Source organism: Serinus canaria, chromosome 26, assembly GCF_022539315.1.
Source record: "Serinus canaria isolate serCan28SL12 chromosome 26, serCan2020, whole genome shotgun sequence".
Taxonomy (NCBI): domain Eukaryota; kingdom Metazoa; phylum Chordata; class Aves; order Passeriformes; family Fringillidae; genus Serinus; species Serinus canaria.
In genome coordinates this window covers 1,776,003-1,800,443 of record NC_066339.1, presented here as the reverse complement: position 1 = coordinate 1,800,443, position 24,441 = coordinate 1,776,003, and the positions used below count along the sequence as shown (strand labels likewise).

Genomic DNA, 24,441 nt, shown 5'->3' with positions numbered 1-24,441 from the left:
TGTGCAGGGGCACCTTCCACTATCCCAGGGTGTTCCAAGCCCTGTTCAACCTGGCCTAGGACACTTCCAGGGATGGGGCAGCCACAGCTACTCTGGGCACCCTGTGCCAGGGCATGCCCACCCTCACAGGGAGGGATTCCTCCCCAGCATCTCATCTCAATCTGCTCCCCCAGCCTTCAGGGAGGGCAGCTTGTGCCTCCTCTGAGCTCCCATCATCACTTCCAAGAACTCCAAAACACAGACCAAACACAGCAAAACTCTGCTGAAGGGGAAATCCTTTTAACCGTTTTACCCCCTCTCCCTGACCGGGAATTTCATTGCAGCCCCAGCATTCCCTCCCTTCCATGCCCGGACCCAGGCATGAGCTGTGCCTCTGCCAGGCTTGGCCCAGTCCCATCCGGGAGGGAGGACAAGGACTTCCGTCAGGACACGGAGGGGACATTCCACTGAGAAAAGCCCATGGGCCACATCGCAGGACAGCCCAGAACACCCTCGCCCCCACTAGGATGGGATGAGCCGTGCCTTCTATCTCGGAAGGGGACCAGGGGACCCTCGGCACCCTCCTCAGCACCAGTGGATCCCTCGGGATCCACCTCAGCCCCCCTAGGGATTCCTCGGGATCCACATCAGCTCCCCCGGGGATCCCTCGGGAATTTCTTCAGCTCCGCCAGGAATCTCTCGGGATCCACCTCAGCCCATCCAGGATTTCCCCGGGATCCACCTCAGCCCATGAAGGGATCCCTCGGAAGTCTCTTCAGCTCCGCCAGGGATCCCTCGGGATCCACCTCAGCCCACGAAGGGATCCCGAGGGATCCACCTCAGCCCTGCCGAGGATCCCTCGGGACCCTCCTCAGCCCATCCATGGATCCCCCCACTTCTCCATTCCCAAACTCTTTCCTGAGGGCGGAGGCCCCCCTTTGCCCCTCCAGAATCCCTCCGGAGCCCGGAAGGCCGCATTCTGCTCTCCCCCCGGCCCCTCCTCACCGAGCAGCAGCAGCTTCACCTCCTTGGCCGCCTTCTCGCCGTCTTCCCGCAGGTTGCGGTCGATCATTTTACTCCTCTCCACCGCCGCCTTATCCTCGGCGCTCAGCGTGCACCCCATGGCGGCGGCGGGGGCGGCCGGGCGGCCGAAGGCGGGGGTACCGAGAGCGGGACCGGGATAGGGCCGGGACCGGGATCGGGGCCGCAGCTGCCTCGGCCCGGGCGGCTCCTGAGGCGGCGCCGGATTTCCTGTCCTGGCCGCAGGGCACGCCGGGAAATGAAGTCCCGCGGGGTGATAGTGTGAGTACTTCCGCCTCGGTAGAGCGGGGCATGATGGGAGGAACCATCACTTTCCGCCACGTTAGAGCAGAGTATGATGGGGCGGGGAGGGGGGAAAGCGCTTTACTTCCGCCTCGATAGAGCGAGACATGATGGGAAATACCCTACTTCCGGGCTGTCTTTGGCGGGCATGATGGGAGTTGTAGTCCTCGCAGGGATCGGTGGGATCCGTGGTGGCCCCAGCCCACCCAGTCCACCTTCACGAAGGTGACCCAGGCTCCGTACCCCCAGAGGGCCGGGCCTCGGGGAAGGGGAGCTGGTTTCCGGGGCTGTGGAGGGATCTCAGGGCCATGGGGGGATGTAGGGGATCCCCTCTGCAGGCAATCCCCCTCCCCATCCCTCCCTGGCTGTAGAAGGATCACCCCTTCTGTGGAGGCCCCAAACACGAGCCCCCCACTCTTATCCCTGGCCCATCACTGGGCCTGTGCCCCCAGGTATTGCCCCCCCCAGTCAGTGGTGCCATGGGACCCTCGATCCCCGCAGTGGCGGCCGTGCTGACCCCCCACAGCATCAACCCAACGAGGGTGGTGGGACCCCCTCAGCCACCTGCGATGGCAGCAATAGGGACCTCCACACCCCGATGAGCGTGGTGGGACCTGCAATCCCCCACATCAGTACGGACCCCACACACATCAGCGAGAGTTGTAGGATCCCCAATCCCCTGCTGTGGTGATGGAGACCCCCCCAAACCTCAACGAGTGCTGTGGAACCCCCAATCCCCCACAGCAGTGAGAATCACTCCCACTCCAGCTAGTGCCATGGGACCCCCAACTCTCCATGGCTACAGCAAGGAGCCCCTACCCCATCACCCCAGTGGGCCTTGTGGGCCCCCCAATTCCTCGTGGCTGCAATGAGGACCCCCCACCCTCCATGGCAGCATGGTACCCCCAGCCCAGTAAGCATTGTGGGACCTCCAACCCTCCATGGTGGTGACAAAGCCCCCCCTCAACAAGTCACTGTGACCATCTCTCCCCTCAGAGCCACATTTACCCCAAACCCCCCAGACGCTACAGCCCCGCTTTGGCAGAGCCCGCCACGGGCACGAACACCCCACTGCCCCCTCCCCACTCCATCGCCTCGGCCGCCTCCTCCTCGATCTGCCCCGGGATGCGGAAATCCACGGGGGGCAGGTCCCGCTCGGGGTTGGGGGGCTCTGGTGGGCGCCCGGTGCTCTGGAGGAACTGTAGGAAGTTCTCCTCGATGGAGCCCTCGCGGCTTGGCAGCCGCAGATCCTCCTCCGGCGGCTGCTTGAAGAAGCAGGTGAGGAGCCGGCCGAGCTCGCCGCGGATCTGCCGGTTGAGGCAGCCATAGAAGAAGGGGTTGGAGGTGAAGCAGCAGAACCCCAGCCAGGTGACCACAGTCTCGGCCGCCGGCCCGGCCAAGGGCCGAGTGCTCAGCGCCGTGTACAGCTGGAAGGAGAAGTAGGGCAACCAGCAGAAGAGGAACTGGCCACCCACGGCCAGCAGCACGGCGGCCGCCTTGCCCCCGCCAAACATCCTCTGTGGAGTGGTCCGAGGAGCCCCTGAGGTGGTGACCATGGTGGAGCGGCTGCTGAGCGAGGCCGAGCGCCGGCGCGGCGTCTCCATCCAGGTGGGCGGCGGGCCGTGGTGCATGGCCGCCACCCGTGCCACTTTGAACATGCCGCAGTAGACCACGACAATGATGAGGAGTGGCAGGACAAAGTAGAAGGCAGCGAAGAAGACCACAAAGACCTTGCAGGACGGCCCACGGCTCCACTGCAAGGAGCAGCCGTGAGCGCCGGGCGCCGGCGGGCGGTCAGGGGACAGCCAGCCCAGCACGGGCACCAGCGAGGTGGCCACGGCCTTGAGCCACACGCCGGCCAGCACTCCGGCCACCAGCCCCGCGGTCATGCGCACCTCGTAGCGCAGCGGGTGCACCACGTAGTAGTAGCGCTCCACGTTGACGGTGGAGATGGAGAGGATGCACATGGAGGTGAGGCACACGCTGAGGAACAGGTACACGCGGCACACGGCCTCGCCCAGCCCCGGGCTCTCGAACACGGCCGAGCCCGACAGCATCTCCAGTGGCATCAGCGTGAGGGCAGCCAGGAAATCCACCAGGCACAGGTGGAACACGAAGACGAACTTGCGCAGCGCCGGCGTCTTGGCGATGACCGTCATGACGGCGGCGTTGCCCACGATGGCCGTGAGGTCCAGCAGCACCATGAAGAACAATCCCACGGACTTGGAGGCCGTGTCCTTGGGCTTGGCCTCAGCAGTGCTGTTGGGGGGCCGGGCACCCCCTCTAGAGCCATTCCAGCCCCAGGGCGAGGGCAGGAAGGGCTCCATCCAGCACGGCACGGCCAGGCATCGCCAGAGGGTCACATCCTTGGTGGTCCGCGGGTGGGGGGGCACTCAGAGTACCCAAAGGTGCCCCCCAGCCCCATTCATGTCCCCACTGCTCAGCCAGGGGGTACCTGGGGGAGGTGCAGCTGTCACTGGAGGGGGCAGGATCCTGGAGGACCCCTGTGCGCTGAGCTGGACCCTCAGTTGCAGCCCCCAGGTACCTGGGAGGAGCTGGAGCTGTCAGAAAAGGGGGAGAGACTCTGAAGGGACCCCTGAGAGCTGAGCAGGGCCCCCAGTTGCAGCCCCCCCAGTACCTGGGGTGAAGGTGGAGCTGTCATGGTGGGGAGATGCGGGGGGGACCCCTCAGAGCTCAGAGGGGCTCACAGATCACCTCTGACAGCCATGGCAGAGGCCACAGCTGTGCTGGGGGAATGTGGAGTTGTCATGAGGGGACACAACCATAGGGGGACCCCTGAGAGATGAGCTGGACTCCCACCTGCATCCCACAGGTACCTGGGGGCAGATGGAGCTGTCAGAAGAGAGGGGAGACCCGGAGGGGACCCCTGAGAGCCATGGTGGGATTACAGCTGACCCTTGAGTGACACAGGGTGGGGCTCAGCCCAATTGTGACCCCCATTCACAGCCCCCAAGGGGAAGGTAGAGCTGCCAGAGGGGACAGAGAGCTCTGGGTGACATCTGAGATCCCCAGCACAGCTGTGACCCCCCCTCACATAGTCCCCATCATCCCCATCCATCTCCACAACCCCCTACATCAAATCCCTTCCCCAACCAAAAGCCTTGTTCCCCCAAAATGAGCAATTCTGGGGTAAACCCCCCTATTTCCAACGTTTCAACCCAAAACACCCAGTGGAGCCCTTTGCCCAGAGTGTGGGGACCACACTGAGGGGTCGGGATGGGTGGGGGGGTCCTGAGAATGAGGAGAGGGGAGGGCCCAGCACCCCCAAGTCCTGGGTTCACCCCTCGTGCTTGGAGGCCTTGTGTGACCCCCCCCACCCCGAGCTCACACCCCCTCCATGGGGATACGAGGGGGATGTGGGGGCTACCCCGGACCCCCCGGGTGTTCCCCACGGGGGCGGGAGTGCAGTGCGGTGTTCCCCCTGCCCCCCGAGGGAGGGCGGAATGGGGGTGCAGCCGCGGCTCCCCCCTCCCCTTCTCACTGCCCATGTCCCTCGCCCAGAGCCCCGGAGCGATGTCACCGGTTGGGGACACCCCTCCCACCCCCGGGGGAGTCTCGCCCACCTCCCCGGTATCTCCCCACCTTCCCAGGCCGTGCTCCCGGCGGGGCTGCTCGGCCGCGGCACCTACCCTGGGGGTCCGCATGGAGCCGGCCTGAGGCCGAGGGTCCCCGCTCCGGCCGGGGGAGGGGTCGGGGCCGGGGGGTGTCCCCGGGGTAGCGGGGGATGCTCGGGGCTGGAGCCACTGCGGCGAGGGCTGCTCCGCACCGCCCGGCTGCTGGGTCCTAGTGCCGCCCGCCTCGCCTCGGTACCCCGGGAACGGCCCCCGAGCCCCGGGGCTGCGGGCCCCGCAGTGGGGTGCTCCTGCTCCCCGAAGCCTGGCTGTGCCCCCCCAGTGGGGAGCGGAGGGAGGGACACCCCCGGGTGCAGCCCCGCGTGTTGCTCTGTGCCTCAGTTTCCCCGTTTGCCTCCCGAAAGCGATGGGGAGGGCATGGGGCCGGCGCTGGGGGGAAGAAACCGCTCTGGGAAGGAGAGGGGCTGTAGTGAGGAGGTGGTCTGGGTGGGAGAGGTGGGAAGGGCGGATGGGGTGCAGATTCACAGTGGGGGGGCACAAGATGGGGGTGCGGAGGGTGCTTGGGGGGCTACTCAGAGGGGCCGCAGAGCCTCCCCAGCTCTGCCTACCCCCACCCCAGCGCCCTTTTCCTCGCTCCCAGTTCAGCAATGCAGCAAATGGGATGGGGTCCGTGCCCCGCCACGCCACGCCACGCCCCGTGCCTCAGTTTCCCCAGGACACGGCCTTTCCCTTCCAGGAAGGGGTGCCCATCTTTTCCATCCCTCCAAAATCCTGCTCGGGCTGCGAACCTTCCCCCTGCAGTGCCCTGGCCCCATCCCAAGGGTGCCCGGGTGGGATGCACGGCCACCAGCTCCCATTCCCGGGATGGGGATGACAAGTGATCCGTGGGTGACGCGTGTCCCTGCGCGTCACGTGGCCATTGCCAGGCTACGGGCTCCCAAAAATAAATCCACCCAAACCAGATTAGAAACGCCCGACCTCGGATGAACCAGCCCCGGCATTCCAGGGCCCGCGGGCAGCTCCCGGTAGGACCCCGGGCACCGGGAACACCGGGAACAGCGGCACGCGGGGTCCCGGTGGGCAGTAGCACGGCGGATCCACGGGGATCCCTCCGTGCCCCGGCTCCGGCCCCTGTGAGGGAAGTAGAGCGCGGGAGTACCTGTCCACAGAGTGGGGGGGACACACGGACCCCCCCCTTTTCCTGGGAGCCCCTGTGGGCACCTTCCCCTTGTGTGGAACACCTGAGGACACCCTGCCGTGGCAGACACCCTGCTCTGGTGTCCTTGGGATCCCTGACACTGCTGGCACCCCACACCCCAGTTCTCAAGCACCCCACTATCCCAGCCCCTGCCATCCCAGTACCCATTATTTTGGCACCCCAACACCCCAGTCCTCAAGCATCCCCTTATCCCAGCACCTTGGGACCCCAGTACCCCAGCACATGGCACCCCAGTACTCAATACCTTGGCACCCGGTACCCCAGCACATGGCACCCTAGTTCCTCCACACCTCAGCACCCTGGCATCCCAGTCCCCCACACCCCATCATCCTGGTACCCCAGTATCCCAGTGCCCTGGCATCCCAGTGCCTCAGCACCCTGGTGCCCCAGCAATCGAACATCCCAGTGCCCCCGAGCAGTGGCACCCCAATGTCTCAGTGTCCTGCCACCCTACTATCCCAGCATCCTGGCACCCCGGACCCCAGTTCCCAAAAACCCCACTGCCCCAGTCCTTGCCATCCCAGTACCCATTATTTTGGCACCCCAGACCCAGTTCCCAAGCACCCCCTTATCTCAGCACCTTGGGCCCCCAGCACCCCAACATCCTGGCACCCCAGTACCCAATACCTTGGTACCCAGTACCCAGCATCTGGGCACTCCAGGATATCAGCACCATGGCATCCTAAGGCTACAGAAACCCCAACATCCTGCTACCCGCGCACCCCATTATCCCAGGAACCTGGCACCCCAGCAGTCCAACACCCCAGTGCTCCAGAGCAGTGGTACCCCACTGCCTCAGGGTCCTGGCACCCCAGTAGTCCAGTACTCTGCTCTCCCAAGTACCTCAACATTCTGGCACCCCAGCACCCCAACACCCCAGGCTATCCATCCTCCTGCACTCCTGTACCCCAGCCTCTGGCACCCCAGCACCCCAACACCCCGGGGTACCAGTGTCCCAGTACCCACCCCTGGTACCCCCATCTCTGTCCGCTCTGCAGAGCCCCTGATGGACACGCGGGTTAAGCACAGTCACACCTGTGCTTGTGTGTGTGTGTGTGTGTGTGTGTGTATGTGTGTGTGTGTGTGTGTGTCTGTGTGTCTGTGTGTCTGTGTGTCTGTGTGTCTCTGTGTCTGTGTGTTTGTGTGTGTGTGTGTGTGTGTCTGTGTGTGTGTGTGTGTGTCTGTGTGTCTGTGTCTGTGTGTTTGTGTGTGTGTGTGTGTCTGTGTGTGTGTCTGTGTGTGTGTGTGTGTGTGTTTGTGTGTGTGTGTGTGTCTCTGTGTGTGTGTCTGTGTGTCTGTGTGTTTGTGTCTGTGTGTTTGTGTGTGTGTGTGTGTGTGTGTGTCTGTGTGTCTGTGTGTGTTCGTCTGTGTGTGTGCACACCTGGGTACCTGCTTGTGTCATGTGTGCCTGCCTGGGGATCACACACATCTGTCAGATACATATGAGTGTGCACACAGGTGTGAGGGGCATACACACATCCCTGGGCTGTGCACACGTGTCTGTGTGTGTGTCTCTGTGTGTGTGTGCTGACACGTGTGCTCCCATGTACCGCATGCTCCTGGACCCCTCCTGCTGTCCCCTGGGACACCCGGGTCCCCCCAAGGCCACCCAAAGCCCGGTGTCGCGTGGGGGATGTCAGGGTGTGGGTGGGGCCGGCGGTCGGGAGGGGTGTGGGCAGTGGGTTCTGGGCAGGGATTAACTCCAGGATTAAAACTGGGAAAATAAGGACGATCCAAGGACAAAATTCCCTGTCTGATTAAGGGGGGCATCCAGCCGGGGGGGAAGTTAGGGTGAAGGGAACAGGGTGAAGGGCACCCTGAGGACATCCTGTTCTGTGTTCCAGGGCTTGCTTTTAATCCCTGCCCCCCTTTGCAATAAAAAGCTGCATCATCCCAGCATGGTTTGTTCCAGCTCTTTTCCCTCTAATTTTGGACCCAAAATCCGGCACGAATGTTTGGATCTAAAAATACTCCCGGGAAGCAGAGCCACGAGTGGGGGGTGCGGGGCTCCCTTCTGGCTGGGGCTGGGACACCCGGAAGAGCCCCTCGGGGGCTGGGGCAGGGGAGTCCCCTCTGTCCGGGGTGGGGGGCTGTGGGGTGTGTCAGGAATTCGGGGGGATGGGGACTGTGGGGTGTGCTGTCAGGAGAGGGGATGGGAGTGGGATGGGGCTGGGGCTGACAGGAGATGGCATGGGGATGGAGATGGGCATAGGAGAGGGATGGGGATGGGGACAGGAATGGAATAGAGGTGATGAGGATGGGGACAGGGGTGGGGATGGGGTTAGGGATGGAATAGAGGTGATGGGGATGAGGACAGGGATAGGGATGAGGATGGGGACAGGGATGGCAATGAGAGCCATGATAGGATTGGATTAGATTGGATTGGATGAAATGGAAATGGGGATGAGAACAGGAATAGGATGGGATGGGATGGGATGGGATGGGATGGGATGGGATGGGATGGGATGGGATGGGATGGGATGGGATGGGATGGGATGGGATGGGATGGGGATGATGGGGATAGGGACAGAGGACAGGGATGAGAATGAGGATGGGGCGAGGATAGGAATAGGAGATGGGGATAAGGATGAGGACAGGGATGGAAGGGGGATGATGGGGATAGAGGACAGAGATGGGAATGAGGATAGGGGTATGGGAGAGATGAGTGTGAGGGTAGAGATGGGGCATAGGGACGGGGATGGGATTGAGATGATGGAGAAGAGGACAGGGATAGGGATGAGGATAGTAATACAGGATAGGGATGGGAATAAAGAGGGACATGAGGATGGGGGTGGGGAAGGAGCTGGGGAGGAAGAGTGGGATGAAGATAAAGATGGGATGGGGACAGGAACAGGGATGGGGAGGGGAATGGATCGGGAAGTGGGGAGTGGGAACGAGCCGGGACAGGGATGAGGACGGGGTCGGACATAGGGCAGGGGTCGGACACGGCGCTGAGGCTGGGGCGGGAGATGGAGCCGGGGCTGGAGTGGGACGCGGGACCGGGGCTGGGGCCGGAGATGGGGCCGGGCTGGGCTGGGACACGGGAATGGGGCTGGGGCGGGAGATGGGGCCAGAGTGAGACACGGGTCTGGGGCTGGTGTCTGACACGGGGCCGAGGCCGGAGTGGGGCACGGGGATGTGGTAGAGGATGGGGTCGGGGCTGAGGTGGGACACGGGTTCGGGGCAGGGGTCGCACACGGGCGAGGCCGGTGCCGGTGCCGCGGCGCCGGGCGGGTTAAGCCGCGCGCTGCCGCCATTGGCTGAGAGCAGAGGGGCCGCAGCCAATGGGGCCGGGCCGAGCGCACCGGGCCGGCCCCAGACCCCGTCCCGGGGCGGATCGGGGCGGTTCGGCCGCATTCGGGCCGGGTCGGAACCGTTCGGCTGCGTTCGGGACGGGCTCGGCTCCCGTCGTTTCAACTCGGGAAGGATCGGGAAGGTTCGGCTACGTTCGAGCAGGGCTCGGCTCTGCTCGGCTGAGCTCGGGGAAGATCGGGAAGGTTCGGCCCGGCCCGGTTCGGCCTGGCTTGGTTCGGCGCGGCCCGCTCGGCTTCCTTCGGCCTCGCTCGGCTCAGCTCGTCTCCCTTCGGCTTCTCTCGGCTCGGTTCGGTCCCGCTGGGATTCTCTCAGTTCGACTCCGCTTGACTCGGTTCGGTTCGTCTGGGCCCGGCCCTGCCCGGTCGCCTCCGCACCGGGCCCGGTAACGCTCCGACCCCATCCCCGGTCCAGGCCCGAGCCCAGCCCCAGTAACGCCCCGGGAGGAAGGGGGGAGGGAGTCAGCGAGCATCCTCCGCCGCTCCGTCCGCAGCACGGCCGGGACCGGGGCGGGGAGGGGGGGAATCCTGGCCTGGGGGAGCAGCGGGAGCCCCGGGCCAGACGTGCCCCGGGTGGGTCGTGACAGTGGGGTTATGTCGTGACAGTGGAGACAGAGCCACCCCGCACCGTGACCTGGTGGGCAGTGACCCAGGGACACCCTGTGACTCCAGGAGCGACCCCCCCATGTCGTGACACCGGGGGAGCACCGGGGCACATTCCATGTCGTGACACCGAGGGAGCACAGCTATCCCAGGCAGTGATACTGGGTGCACAGCACGGCATTAGATGACAGCGCTGTGACACCAAGCATCCCCATGGCACCAAGTGAGCAGCCAGATCCGCAGGTGCTGTGACACCGGGGGGACCCTGCGCCGGGCATGTGCTGTGACACTGGGTGACCAAACAACCCTGTGCTGTGACTCTTGGGTTGTGCTGTGACTCCCTGGGTGAGCCTTGAGCCTGGCACATGCTGTGACACTGGCCAGCCTGGACTGTGACAAATGATCAACCACCCTGGCATCTGCCACTGGGTGACCAAAGCCACCTTGGACTGTGATGCCAAGTGACCAAGCCTCTGCACCATGACACCTGCTGAACCCTCAATCTGCTGCCTGCTGTGACACCGTGTGACTGAAAGCCACCCTGTGCAGTGACACTGGGCGACCAAGCCACTCCACATCATGACACCATGTGACTGAAGCCCCCTCCCACTCTCCATGCTGAGTTGTCCCATCATGCCACCATCCCATCAGTGCGTGGCCATGCGTGTCCCCACGGTGCTGCTGTCCCTGCTGCTGGCTCTGTCCCTGCTGTCCCCGTGGGGATCAGCGGCGGGGAGCTGCCCCCCGCGCTGCGTCTGCGCCTCCAACCTGCTGAGCTGCTCTCAGGCCAACCTGAGCGCGGTGCCGGCGCCGCTGCCGCGCTTCACGGCCGTGCTGGACCTGAGCCACAACAACGTGACGCGGCTGCGCGCGGACTGGGCCCCGGCGCGGCTGCCGCACCTGCACGCGCTGCTGCTGAGCCACAACGGGCTGGCCTTCGTGTCCACCGAGGCCTTCGCCCACGTGCCGCGCCTGCGCCACCTCGACCTGTCCTCCAACCGCCTGCGCACGCTGGACGAGAACCTGTTCAGCGACCTGGGCGAGCTGGAGGTGCTGCTGCTCTACAATAACGAGATCGCCACGGTGGATCGCACGGCCTTCGAGAACCTGGGCCGGCTGCGCAAGCTCTACCTGGGGCAGAACCGCATAGCCCGCTTCCCGCTGGAGCTGCTGCGGGAGGGCACCCGGCTGCCGCAGCTGGCGCTGCTGGACCTGTCGGCCAACCGGCTGCGGGCCGTGCCCGCAGGTGAGCTGCAGGCGCTGCCCGCCTGGCTGCGCGACCGCCTCTACCTGCACAACAACCCCCTGTCCTGTGACTGCCTGCTCTTCCAGCTGCTGGACCGCGGCCGCCGCCGCCACCTCAGCGCTGTAGAGGATTTCCAGGATGAGCTGCGCTGCTTCCCGCCCGGAGCCACGGCTCTCGTCAAGATCCTGGAGCTGGCGGGCAAGCCGCCTCTCAACTGCAGCAAGGCGCGGGAGGCCGTGCTGGAGGCGCACCTCGGGGACAGTGTGACGCTGGGCTGCGACAGCCGGTGGCAGGGCGTGCGCAGCCGGCACTGGGTGACACCGGGCGGGGAGCGGGTGCTGGGGGACGGGGGCAACGGCAGCGTGGTCCTGCTGGCCAACGGCAGCCTTCAGCTGCAGGCGCTGCGCCCCGAGGATGCCGGCACTTACTCCTGCTGGGTGGCCGGACCCCTCCTCAACGAGACCCTCTACGTGGAGCTGCTGGTGCACAACTTCACCCTGCACGGCCCCCACGACACCCTGAACACGGCCTACACCACTCTGGTGGGCTGTATCCTGAGCGTGGTGCTGGTGCTCATCTACCTGTACCTCACCCCGTGCCGCTGCTGCTGCTGCCGCGGCACCGAGAAGCCGCCGGCGCCGCGCGACGACAGCATCAACTCCTCGGTGCTGAGCACCACCCCCAACCACGCCGGGGGCACTGGGGAGCCCTGCGCGTCCCACGTGGCCACCAGTGCTGGCACGGGGCAGAACGGCCGGTTCAAGGGCAGGGGGACCCCACCGCTGCCCACCCGGCAGGGCCCCAAGGCACAGAGGAAGGTGTCAGATCCAGACTCGGTGAGTTCTGTCTTCTCCGACACGCCCATCGTGGTGTGAGGGGACACTGTGGGGACAGTCCCCAGGGACACCCCTGTGTGAGCCACTGCAAGCTGTCCCTGGGCAGGAGGGGTGGCCAGACCCCCACTGCCATGTCCCCAGCTTGCGGGGGGGTCACACCATCACACCCCAGGACTGAGCATCGCTGCTGGCCCCACTGAGGTCACTGACACCATGGGACAGTGAGGGACAAAGATGTGACACACACTTTGGGGACAGTCTCCCACTGTGACCTGTCCCTGGGCAGGAGAGTTGGCCAGACCCCCACCACCATGGCCCCAGCTTTTGGGGGTCCCATCATCATCCCCAGGACTGAGCATCATCCCTCACCCCTGCTGAGACCACAAAGGGACCGTGAGGGACACGTGGGTGTGAGGAGACAGTCCATGGGGACAGTCCACCATGACACCTGTGTTCCTACTGCTGCTGTCACCTGTTCCACATGGACATGCCATGGGCAGAAGGGGTGGCTGGACCCCTGCTGCCATGTCCCCAACTTGGGGGGTAACACCATTGCCCCCCGGCATGGAGCATCACTGCTGGCCCCCACCGAGGTCACTGCACAGCCACAAGGGACAAGGATATGACACTGTGGGGCAGTCCCTCACCTGTCACTGGGCAGGAAGGGTGTTCAGACCCCCACCACCATGTCCCAGCTTTTGGGGGTCCCACCATCACCCCCCAGGATGGAGCATCATCCCCGGTTCTGCTGAGATCACTGAGGGACTGTGAGGGACAAGGGTGTGAGGGGACACTGTGGGGAGTCCCCAGGGACATCCCATGTCCCCACTGCCATCTGTCCCCAGGCTGGAGGGGTGGCTGGACCCCCATCACCGTGTCCCCAGCTTTTGGGGATCCCACCACCATCCCCAGGACTGAACATCATCCCTGGCCCGTGCTGAGATCACTGAGGTACTGCGAGGGACAAGGCTGTGAGGGGACACACCAAGGGGACAATCTCCTGCTGTGACCTGTCCCTGGGCAGGAGGGATGACCAGAGTCCCACCACCGTGTCCCTCGTTTTTGGGGGTCCCACCATTGCCCCTCAGGACTGAGCATCGCTGCTGGCCCTGCTGAGGTCACTGCAGGACCACGGGGACACATCTGTGAGGACAATGTGGCCACCAACTGCAGGGCATCTGCCCCACCAGGCACTGGAGGACTGAGGGACAGTGACAGTGACAGCTGTGAGCCCCCAGGAGCGGCAGCACCGGGCAGAACCCCCCTTCCTCCAGCCCTGCCCCCCCATTCCCCCGCCCCCCCTTGGCATGTGCATGGCCAAGCATGAGTCCCCTGGGGAGCATGTGCCACCCCCATGGGGACACCGGGGGTGTGTCAACCCCCTGGGGAACCCCCAACACCTCCTGACCTCCCCCTGCAACCCACAGCTGCAAGCAGAGCCCCCTCCCCCGAAGGGGGTGGGACCCAGGGGCTCCTGCACCCCAAGAAGGGGGTGCCCCCTCCTGTGGGTGTCCCCATGCCAGCCCAGCCTGTGCCCCCACCCTGTTCGTCCCCCCCCTTCCCTGGGCAATGCCCAGCGATGCCTTGGCCAAAATAAACGTGTTTCCCTCGTGCCTGTGCAACCTTCACCCTTTCGGGGGGCTCCCAGGGGTGTCCCCTTGCTGGGGTGGGGGTGGGCTGGGGACAGGGTGACACTGCTGGGGGATCCACCCCTGGGGTGAGGCTGGATGGGGGGCCCTGCTGCCCTCCCCAACTCATCTGGGGTGCAGGGGGGTGAGGTGGGGAGGGCAGGGGGAGGCACCCCGGTCACCCCAGTGTGCCCATCCTGGGGTCCCTCTGCCCCCGACCCCAACACACTGTGCTGGGAGGGGGCTCTGGACACCCCCCTATGGCCAGCCCCTGCTCACCCCCAGCACCCCAGTGACCCCACTGACACCCCTACCACCTAAATGACTCTTATGGTCGCCTGCCTGTCCCCCCAGCACCCCAAAGACCCCCTATGGTCCCCAGGACCTCCCCTATAACCTGCCCAAGCATCCTAATGACCCTCCCTGGTCCCCAGGACCTCCCCGCTGTACTGAGGCCACCCTTGAGCAATTCACTGATCTGCCCAGCCCCCTAATGACCCCACTGCCCCCCCAAGTCCCCAAAGACCCTTTATGGTCCCCTGTACTCTCCTAGCACCCCAATGAACCCCACCTGTCCCCCGAGCACCCCAAAAACCTCCTGTGGTCCCCAGTATGCCCCCACCCATTCACTGAGCCTCCCCAGCACCCCACTGACCCCATTTGCCACCACCCAGCACTCCAGAGAATTCCCAGAATGACCCCACTGACATCTCCCAGCCCCCCAAAGACCCTTACGGGGCCCTGCCCACCCTGCAGCACCCCAAAGACCCCCTCTAGTCCCCAGCACACCCTCCAGCACCCCAAAGATTCCCTTTGCTCCTCCACAGCCCCCCAACGAGCCCCCCCAGTACCCCAGTGCCCCCTGAACACTCTGAACAACTCCAGTGACCCCTTCCAGCTCCTCAATGACACTCCCCCAGCCCCCCAATAATTCCCCATGGTCCCCAGTATCCCCCTGCCCCACTGAGCCCCCCCCACCCCCAAACCCACAGACCCCCATCCCCCCCTTTCCCCCATTACACAACTATTTTTTTTTTTTTTTTTTTTTTTTTTTTTTTACAAAAAGAACAAAAACAGCAACAACCGTTTCTTATAAATATCCGCGGCCGACGGGGCCCCGGGAGGTCCGGGGGGGTCCCCAGTGCCGCCCCCCCCTCCCGGGGCTGGTTTAGCAGCAAGAGAACAGAACTGAGAGTTTTGAGGTATTTTCTGGAAGTTTGGGATTTTTCCTTCGTGTTTCCTTGGGATTTTTTTTCCCCCTTCATCGGTTTTCTGGCGTTTCCCGGTGGGGAGGACACAGGGGGGCCCCCGGTGACCCCTCTGTTAATGGGCTTTGGACTGCAGGGGGGACAGGGGACGAGTCAGAGGGGACAGGGGACCCGCAGGGATTCTCCACAGGCATAGGGGAGTCCCACGGTGTTCCCAGGCTTGGGGAGGTCCTGAGGGTGTTCCCACAGCACAGGGTGTCCCCCCACAGGCACAGGGTGTGGTGTCCTCCCCCAGGACAGGGTGTCCCCCCACAGGCACAGGGTGTCCCGGTGCTATTCCCCCTCCGGACCGCAGTGTCCCCCCCGGCACAGGCTATCTCTCAGGGCACAGTGACCCCAGTCCCAGCGTTCCCAATCTCTGCTGTTCCCTCGGGGGGATTCCCCTGGCTCACCCCCCCAGCCCTACCTTCAGGGCGCTCCTCTTCTCCTCGAATCCCAGGGGCGTCCCAGGCTTCTTTCTGCGGACGGAGCCCCCCGAGCCGGAGCTCCCGGGGCCAGGGGCGGCCGGGGGCCCGGGCAGGGCGGGCGCGGCTTTGGCCTTCAGGGCTCGGCAGTAGGTGGCCGCGTTCTTGCGCTTCCTCACCTCATCCTCGGAGAGCCCCCGGGGGGGAGCTCCCAGCCCCAGCCCGTGCAGCGTTTGGGGGTCCCGGGCAGCGGGGGGGGCTCGGCAGGGCTGGCCGGGGGGCAGCCGGCGCACCCGCGGGGTCCCGTTGAGGATGGCGATGGAGGGCGAAGCCGGGGGGGTGAGTTTCGTCTTGCCGGGGGGAGCCAAGCCCTGATTTTTGCCCTTGGCGCTGTCCCCCAAGCAGGTCCGTTTGTAGGGGGGGCTGCCGGCCGTGGGGGGGGGCTGCCAGGGCCGGGGCTCCGCGTCCGTCCCGCCGGACGCCTCCCGTGCCCGGGGGGATTTGCTGGCCTTGCTGGGGGGCAGTTTGCTGAAGGAGGGCGAGGGGGTGTTGGCGGGGAGGGGGGAGGTGATGGACTGCGTGCCCCCTCCCCCGCACTCGGGCTGGCTGCAGGCGGCCGCTGCCGGGGGGGACCCCACGGTGTAGGTGAGGCTGGTGGGGAGGCGGCAGCCCCCGGCCGCCGAGAGGCTCCGGAGGGGCGGGGAAGGGGCTGCGGGGCCGTAAAGGGGGGCAGCGGGGCTGGGGGGGGCTGCGGGGAGGTGAAGAGGGGGGACGACGGCTGGAGGGATCTTCCTGTGGGAAGGGAGGGGGTGGGTGAGATGGGGAACCCCCAAAACTGCTCCCAACCACATCCCCCCAGTTCGGGGGGGAGAGGTGAGATGGGACCCCTCCAAATCCCCATTCCCATCCCTCCAGCCCCACCCTGTCTTCCCCAGTTCATGTGTAGAAAGGCGAGATGGGACCTCTCCAAATCCTCATTCCCATCCCTCCAGCCCCACTTTGTCCTCCCCAATTCAGGTGTGGAAAGGTGAGATGGGAGCCCCACAAATCCTCACTCCCAGCCCTGCATCCCCACCTTGTCCCCTGAGTTTGGATGGGAAGGGGTGAAACAGGACATCCCCTCAAATTTCCATTACACCCCAATTCAGGTGAGGAGGGGGTGAACAGAACCCCCCCCCCCACCCCGAATGCTGCTCTCAGTCCTGCACCCCCATCTTGTCTTTCCCAATTTGGGTGAGAAGGTGGTGAAATTGGGGCCACTCAAATCTCCATTCCCATCTTTGTCCCTGCAATCCTTCTTGATTCAGGTAGAGAGGGAGTCCCAAATCCCCACTCCCATCCCTCCATCCCCACCTTATCCTTATCAGTTTGGATCAGAACGGGGTGAAATGAGATCCCCTCATTTCCACTCACATCCCTGCACCCCCACCTTACCCCGCCCACTTGGAATGGGGGAGGGTACTACAGAACTCCCCAAATCCCCACTCCCTTCCTCCCCCCCAATCCCAACACCATCTGGGAGCCCAAACCCCAGGCCTGGTCCCCTGGGCCCTCCTCACCTCCACCTGTGTGCGCTGAGGTGCTGCTCCAGCATGGAGCCCAGCGCGGCACAGAACCTGTCCAGCCGCCGGTCGAACACGTAACAGCCCGGGGTCACCAGGCGGCTCCCGAAGGTGCAGAACTGGGGGGGCACCGTGCCAGGGTCACTGCAGCCCCCCCACAACCCCACCTCAACTGCCCACCTGGCATGGAGCCGGGAACAGGACACGGGGATGGGTCACTGGTGGATTTGGGGGTCCCTGCCCCACTCTGGGGTCTCACATGGATGGGTCACTGCTGGAGTTGGGGGTCCCTGCCCAGCTCTGGGGTCTCACATGGATTGGTTGCTGCTGGATTTGGGGATCCCTGCCCAGCTCTGGGGTCTCACATGGATGGGTTGATGTCAGATTTGGGGGTCCCTGCCCAGCTCTGGGGTCTCACATGGATGGGTCACTGCTGGATTTGGGGGTCCCTACCCAGCTCTGGGGTCCCCTCACTCACCGCCTGAGGCCGGGGTGGGCGCACTGGGGTCCGGGGGGGCTCCTCAGCCCCCTCCTCCTCACTCTCCTCGCTGGACACGTGGCTGCCCCCCTTGGGCAGGGGCAGGGGGAGGGGGAGCCCTCCTGTGCTCCCCTCTGCAGAGGTGGCCGGAGCATCCTCAGGGTCACTGGCAGAAGAAAGTCGGGCCCTGCACCAGAGAGGAAGTTTTGGGGTGCTCCATACTCGGGGGGTCACTGTGAGACAATATCCAGCCCCCCCAAATCCCCACTCCTAATCCCTACAATGTGCTCCCCAATACAGGTGGGGAGAAATGGGACCCCCCCCCCCACCCCAAATCCCCACTTCCATCCACTTCCCCTCCCAATTCGGGTGCACAGGGGCTGAGACATGACCCCATCATTCTGCACTCACATTCCTGCTGCCCTGCCACACTCCCCAGTGCAGGTGGGGAAAGGTGAGATGGGACCTCCCAAATCCCTGCTCCCACCCACATCCTCCCAAATTCAGCTGGTGAGACAGGACCCCCCCAAATCCCTGCTCCCATTCACATCCCCCCAAATTCAGCTGGAGAGATGGGACTCCCCCAATCCCTGCTCCAAACCACATCTCCCAAATTCAAGTGGGGAGGGGGTGAGATGGACTCCCCCCAAATCCCCACTCCCATTCCTGCCCTTTCAATGCACACCCCCAATTCAGGTGGGGAAAGGTGAGAGTAGACCCCCAGATCCCCCCCAAACCCATGGGGTACTCACCTGGGGGGGTGCAAGCAGTGGGACAGCCTGGCTCGGCAGGGAGGGGTATTGGGGGGCTGCAGCAGTGAGGGGGTGTCCTGCAGGGCAGGATGCAGTGGTTCCTTCTCAGGGGGGCTCCTGTCTTTTGGGGGGTCCCCTCGGCGGGTGCTGGCCTTGAGCTCAGCCACCAGCACATCGAAATCCTTGGCCCGACCCTGCACTTCCCGGCGCTGGTGCACCGAGTGGATCTGGGGACAGCAGGGAGGGGGCTCAGGACCCCCCAAAACACCCAGGCTGGGATATTGGGGTGTCCCCTCCCCATTTCCCACTACCTTGCAGGTCAGCAGGCGGGTGCAGAGCTTGTTGGTGTCGGGGTTCCGCACCCCACACTGCCGGTTCAGGTCACACTCCTTACCTGGGGGGACACGGAGGCAGAGGGTGCTGGGGAGTGCTGGGGGGGACCCCAATACCCCCCCCAATACCCTAGGGCTGGGCATGGAGCACCCACTCCTTGGAGCACCTCTGAGGGGGGGACACCACCCTGAGAGGTTTTGGGGGGTCACCATGTGCTGCTCCCTCCCCTTTTTGCTCCTCTGCAGGGTGAGCCCCCCCCCCCCCTTTTTTGCCCCTTCCCTGGGGTGACCCCCCCCTCCATTTTCACCTGGGTTCTGCTAATAGCATTGCTATCACCTGTAAGAGTCTGTGAGCACAGCAGCAATTTGCTCTGGTATTTTGGGGGCAGGGGGGCACATGTTTGACTCCCATATTTTGGGGAATATGTGTCCAGCACCCTTCTTTTGGGGTGACATATGTCCAAACCCCATATTTAGGGGAGGCACACATCCAAACTCCCTACTTTGGGGTGGCACATACATTTGACACACATATTTTGGGGTGATACACATTTGACCCCCATATTTGGGGTGGGGCATGTGTTATAGCCCCATATTTTGGGAGGGACAACACATTTGGCCCCCGTATTTTGGAGGAATATGGATCCAGCCTCCATATTTTGGGGTGGCACATGTCCAACCCCCATGTTTTGGGGTGGCACATGTCCAACTCCCATATTTTTGGGGGGAACACATGTTCAACCCCCACATTTTCAGAGGATACACATTTGACCCCCGTATTTTGGGGGGACACACGTTTCACCCACGTATTTTGGGGAGAACATGTGCTTAACCCCCACATCTTGAGGGACCATGCATTTAACACCCATATTTTGGGGTGACACATTTGACCTCCATATTTTGGAGGGATACACATCCAAAACCCATATTTTTTGGGGAAATATATTCAAGCCCTCTATTCTGGGGGACACGTATTCAACCCCTATATTTTGGGGGCAATGCACATTTGACCCTCATATTTTTGGGGGTCATATACCCAATTCTCACATTTTTGTGGGGGACACAAGTTCAACCCCCATATTGTGGGGGGAGGTTCCACCTCCATATTTTTATGGAGGACCCACATTTGACCCCCACTTTTGGAGGAACACGTGCAAATTTGGGGATCCAAACCGAGCTGTGCCCATTCCTTGGGAACAGCCAAGTGGGGGCCCTAAACCTACAGGATGACCATGGCTGGGAGGGAAGGCAGGGACCCTCCAACAACCCTCCAGAGGAGAGGGGGGGAGCCACTCCCCTGGTACCTACCCCAGTGCTAGACCTGGCACCGGAATTCCAGCCCCAGGAAGTCCCGCTGGGATCATCCACCCCCCCCCCCCCATGGCCGGCAAGGAAAGGGGGGACTCACGCGCCAGCTTCCTGTGGGACCTGGGGGGCGCTTTGGGGGCCCCCACATCCTTGTCCCCCGGAGCAGGGATGCTCTCCGGCATGGCCGAATCCCCCCTGACCCCGGCGGGCACCGGGGGCTCTTTGGGCACCGCGGCAGCCGCGGGTTTCCCCAGGGATTCCTTGGAGTTGGTGGGGACGGCTTTGGGGGGCACCTTGATCCCGTGCCCGTCCGGTTTGGGAATGCTGGGAATCTTCTCCAGGTTCACCACGGGCACAAACAAGCTGTGGAGAGAGTTTTGGGGAGGAGAGGGTGGCATCAAAAGGACCCCACAAGGGCATCAGTGTCGCCCATCCTGGCGCTCACCAGAGGTTGTTGTCCTTGTCCGTGTGCTCAGGGAGGGGCTGGGCTCTCCCACGGGCACCAGGGAGCTTCTCCTGCAGGGCTTTGGCTGCTCCGGGCGTCCTGCCAGGCACCGGCTGCCCATTCACGGCCACGTGGCACGCGGTGGCACGGGCATAGAGCTTGCTGAGCGGGCCGTGCCGGCGTTCTGCCAGAGGGATGGAAGGGGATGGGATGGGATGGGATCCATGGGATGGGATGAGATCCATGGGAACCGATGGGATGGGGTGGGGTGGGATGGGATCCATGGGATTCGATGGGATGGGGTGGGGTGGGATGGGATCCATGGGATCCATGGGATGGGGTGGGATGGCATGGCATGGCATGGCATGGTATGAAATGGGATAACCCCACTGTTAGCCCACACCAGAGCTTGCACTACTGCAAGCCCCCTCCTTGCCCGTAGGCTGTACCCCCACAGCCAGCCCTGGTGGCATTCCCGGTGCTGTTCCCAGCACCACGGGGTGGAAAAGCCATTCCCCAAATTCCTTGGCTCACCACAGTGCTTCTGGAAGGCCTGGGGCTTCACCACCTGGCTGCAGTGGTTGCACACCACCAGGTAGAACTCGTCGTGTGCAGGGCAGTGCCCGAAGATGTCCATGTCTGTGGGGAGAGCTCAGTAAGCTGGCACACACCTGGTGCTGCTGGAAGCACTGCAGACAAGGATCCCAGCTCACACAGCCCCGAAATGCTGGGTTTCACCCCAGAGAGGAGCTCACCTTCCTTAATCAGGGTCATGGTGTCCAGTTTCTTGCTGCCACTCTTGCCATTCTCCTCCAGCTCTGACCCTGATCCTGCCAGAGACAAAATCCTGTCAGTGGCTGGCACACGGATGGTCCCGGTGCTCCCACACAGGGGTGGTCCTGGCATTACTGCTCCTGGAACAATTAAACCAGATAAAATTAGACCAGAGAGACAGATCATCCTGTGAGTGACGTCACCCTGTGGTGTGTCACCATCTCCAGGGTCCCCATCCTGACGGCCCAGTGCCAGCAGGAAGTTTCTGGGGAGATCCCAGTATGGGATGTGACACTCCTGGGATGTGACACCCCTGGGACGTATTTGCCCTGGGATGGAACATCTCTGAGGACACCCTGGTGCTGGGATGGGACACCCTTGGAGACAGCCCCATCCTGGATGGGATGTAACATCCCAGTCCTGGCACATGACACCCCTGGGAACATCCTGGTCCCAGGATGTGACACCCTTGGGTCACCCTGGTTCCCATACAGTTGTGGCTCCACTGGCTGTGCCTGGGCTCTGTTCTCGGGGCACTGGTGGCCACTGACCCAGCCAACTGTGCCAAACTGGGTGCCCAGTCCATCCCCAGTCCTATCAGGCCATGCCATGCTGGGCACCTGGTTCCATCCAGCTGTGCCATACTGGGTAACCAATCCTGCCTGGCTGGCCATGCCATACTGGGTGCCCAGTGCCACCTAGCTGTGCCTTACTGGGCACCCAGACCCATTAAAATGCACCATGACTGGTGTCCAGTCTGGGGCAGTCAGTCCCAGTGCTGAGAGCCCACTGGGACACTCCCAGTAAGGGGCACCTGGCTCCCAGTGTGCCCTGTCCAGTTCCCAGAGCAGGATATCCCAGTGTCCAGCACGTGATGCCCAGTGCCCCACCTGGGGCTCCCAGTACCTCCTGCCTGGTCTGGGGTGGCAACTAATTCCCAGTCCAGGCTCTCCAGTTCCTGCTCTGCTCCCACCAGTGCCCACTGGACTCCACTGGACTCCAGGATGGGGCACCCACTAATGGGCACAAGGTTCCTGGTGCCCAGTGTCCAGTGCAAGGTTCCTAGTTTTTGGGCAACTTTTGTAGGATGCCCCATGCCAGTTCTCAGTGCTGGGTGTCCAGTACAGGATGCCCCGTTCCCAGTGCCAAATGCCCAGTGCTGAGTGCCCAGTTCCTGGTACCAGGTGCCATGTCTGGCTGTGCAGTGCCAGGTTCCCAGTCCCAGTGCCTGGTGCCAGATGCCCGCTGCTGGATGCCACATTCCCAGTGCAGGAAGTGCCCATTACCAGTTCCCAGAGCTCAGTGCTGGGTGCTCAGTTCTCAGTACTGGGTGCCAGGTCTGGATGCCTAGTGTACGGTTCCCAGTGCCCAGTTCCTGGTGCCAGGTACCCATTGCAGGATATCCTATTTCCATTTTTTGGTGCCCAGGGCTGGGTGCCCCGTTCCTGTTTCTGCATGTTCTGGTGCAGGATACCCCATTCTCAGTGCCAGGTTCCCAGTGCAGGGTGCCCATTCCCAGTGCTGGCTGTCAGGTCTGCATGCCCAGTGCCAGATTCCAGGTGCCCAGTACAGGATGCTGCTTCCCCAGTGTCTGGTTCCCAGTGCAGGGTGCCCATTCCCAGTGCCAGCATCCCAGTGCAGGGTGCCCCATTCCCAATGTCTGGTTCCCAGTGCAGGGTGCCCATTCCCAGTGCCAGGATCCCAGTGCAGGGTGCCCATTCCCAGTGCAGGGTGCTCCATTCCCAGTGCCAGGATCCCAGTGCAGGGTGCCAGGTCTGGCTGCCCTGTTCCCAGTGCCAGGTGCTGGTACAGGATGCTTCATTCCAGGTGTCCAGTTCCCAGTGCCAGGGAACATCCTAGGACACGCCAGGACAACCTGCACCAGAAACTGGGCACTGGGAATCCAGCCCTGGGCATCCAGACCCGGCACCCTCTGCTGTGCGCCCAGCTCCCGGTACGGGATGCTAGGTCACGATGCCCAGTACAGGCTTCCCAGTGCCCTGTTTCCCACTGTCCAGTGCCGGATGCCCCGTTCCCTGTGCCCCGTTCGCAGAGCAGGACGAGCCGGTGCAGAACCTGCTCTCGGTTCCCAGCGCCCGGTGCAGGATGCTCCGTTGGCGGTTCCCGGTGCAGGATGCCCCGTTCCCAGTGCCCGGTGCGGGATGCCCTGCTGCCGGCTCCCGGTGCCGGACTCCCCTCTCCCGGCGCCGTTGCCCGCCCGCCGCGCGGCGGCGCTCGGACCGGGGGTCGGCGGGCGCGGCCCCGGTCGCGAAGCACCCCCCGCCGCCGCCGCCCTCACCGGTGTCGGCGGGCGGCCCGGCCCGCTCCAGCCAGGCGCTCCAGCTCTGCCCCGCGAACTCGTCCAGGCCGGGCACCGGCCGCCGCTCCGCCGCCATCGCCGCCGCCGCCGCCGCGGCACCGCCGCCCCCCCCCGCGCCGCCCCCGCCCCGCGCATGCGCCGCGAGCCCCGCCCGCCCCGCGGCACCACGGGCACGGTAGTCCCGGAGCGACCCCCGCCCGGCCCGACCCCGGCAGCCCGCACCGGCACGGGCACCCGCTACCCTCCCCGAGCTGGGCACACCCGGTATCCCGCACGGCCGGGCGTCCCGAGTGATCCCTGTACCAGGCTGGGGTCTCCGGTTATCGTTGCACGGGAATGGGGGTACCCGGTATCCCTGTAACAGGTTAGGGGCACTCGGTACCCCTATAACAGGTTAGGGGCACTCGGTATACCTCTACTCGGTTGGGGTTCCCTGTTATCCCCATTCCGGACCCAGAACCCCAGTTATTCCTATAGGGGGCTGGGGTCTCCTGTTATCCCTGTACTGGGGTGGGGGTCCCCGGTACCCCAGAACAGGTTGGGGGTACCCGGTATCCCTATAACAGGTTGGGGTTCCCTGTTGTCCCCATACCGGACCCAGAAACCCAGTTATTCCTCTAAGGGGCTGGGGTCCGGTGTTGTTACTTCTGTGCTGGGCTGTGAGCCCAAGGTATTGCTGTACAAGGCTGGGGTTATTCCTGTGTGGGGCTGGGGTTCTCCGTTATGCCTATACCAGCCTGGGATCCCCCCTTATCCTTCCATTGGGGTTCCCTATTATCCCTTTATGAAGCTGGGACTCTCTGCCATTATTCCCATACCAGGCTGGGGGTCCAGGTGATCCCTATACTGGAGTGTTGCTCCCAATGTTATCCCAATACCAGACTGGGGTTCCTCACTATCCCTATACTGGACTGGTGCTCCCAATGTTATCCCAATACTGGACTGGGGTCCCTGATTATCCTTTTACTGGTCTGGGGTCCCCTGTGACCCGTCTGGGACCCTCCATCAGCCCGAACTGATCTGAGGTCCACAGTTCATCCTACGCCAGAAATGGGACGGG

At 63.7% G+C, this 24,441-nt stretch overlaps 4 protein-coding genes across 6 annotated transcripts in view; 1 reads left to right on the top strand and 3 right to left on the bottom strand.

The window, feature by feature from the left end:
• The window catches only part of GNAI3 (G protein subunit alpha i3), a 29,367-nt gene extending 28,149 nt beyond the window's left edge, over positions 1 to 1,218 (bottom strand). The window contains exon 1 of one of the 2 annotated variants that reach the window (XM_018922179.3): positions 985 to 1,218. In XM_018922179.3, coding sequence (XP_018777724.1) covers positions 985 to 1,102 — 118 coding nt within the window. In that variant the 5' untranslated portion in view covers positions 1,103 to 1,218. The remainder of the gene's footprint in view (positions 1 to 984) is intronic. The other variant, XM_009097323.3, reaches the window with a different exon arrangement.
• A 1,109-nt stretch (positions 1,219 to 2,327) lies between these two features.
• On the bottom strand, positions 2,328 to 3,629 carry GPR61 (G protein-coupled receptor 61). Its single transcript, XM_018922208.3, has one exon. It carries the CDS (start codon positions 3,627 to 3,629, stop codon positions 2,328 to 2,330), a length of 1,302 nt encoding a protein of 433 aa, XP_018777753.1.
• A 5,808-nt stretch (positions 3,630 to 9,437) lies between these two features.
• AMIGO1 (adhesion molecule with Ig like domain 1) lies at positions 9,438 to 13,723 on the top strand. Its single transcript, XM_018922162.3, has 2 exons — positions 9,438 to 9,811; positions 10,032 to 13,723. Exon 2 carries the CDS (start codon positions 10,644 to 10,646, stop codon positions 12,147 to 12,149), a length of 1,506 nt encoding a protein of 501 aa, XP_018777707.3. The 5' UTR covers positions 9,438 to 9,811; positions 10,032 to 10,643; the 3' UTR covers positions 12,150 to 13,723.
• A 1,086-nt stretch (positions 13,724 to 14,809) lies between these two features.
• On the bottom strand, positions 14,810 to 23,463 carry ATXN7L2 (ataxin 7 like 2). Of its 2 annotated transcripts, none has more exons than XM_050985420.1 (11): positions 23,361 to 23,463; positions 21,043 to 21,117; positions 20,822 to 20,926; positions 20,288 to 20,471; positions 19,943 to 20,205; positions 18,514 to 18,596; positions 18,203 to 18,429; positions 17,451 to 17,637; positions 16,970 to 17,091; positions 15,413 to 16,202; positions 14,810 to 15,076 (listed from the first exon to the last, which is right to left on the bottom strand). In XM_050985420.1, exons 1-11 carry the CDS (start codon positions 23,455 to 23,457, stop codon positions 15,062 to 15,064), a joined length of 2,148 nt encoding a protein of 715 aa, XP_050841377.1. In that variant the 5' UTR covers positions 23,458 to 23,463; the 3' UTR covers positions 14,810 to 15,061. The 2 variants fall into 2 exon arrangements, with proteins under 2 accessions (XP_050841377.1, XP_050841376.1); XM_050985419.1 differs by having other exon boundaries at positions 21,043 to 21,201; positions 23,361 to 23,462.
• Positions 23,464 to 24,441: the final 978 nt, after the last annotated feature.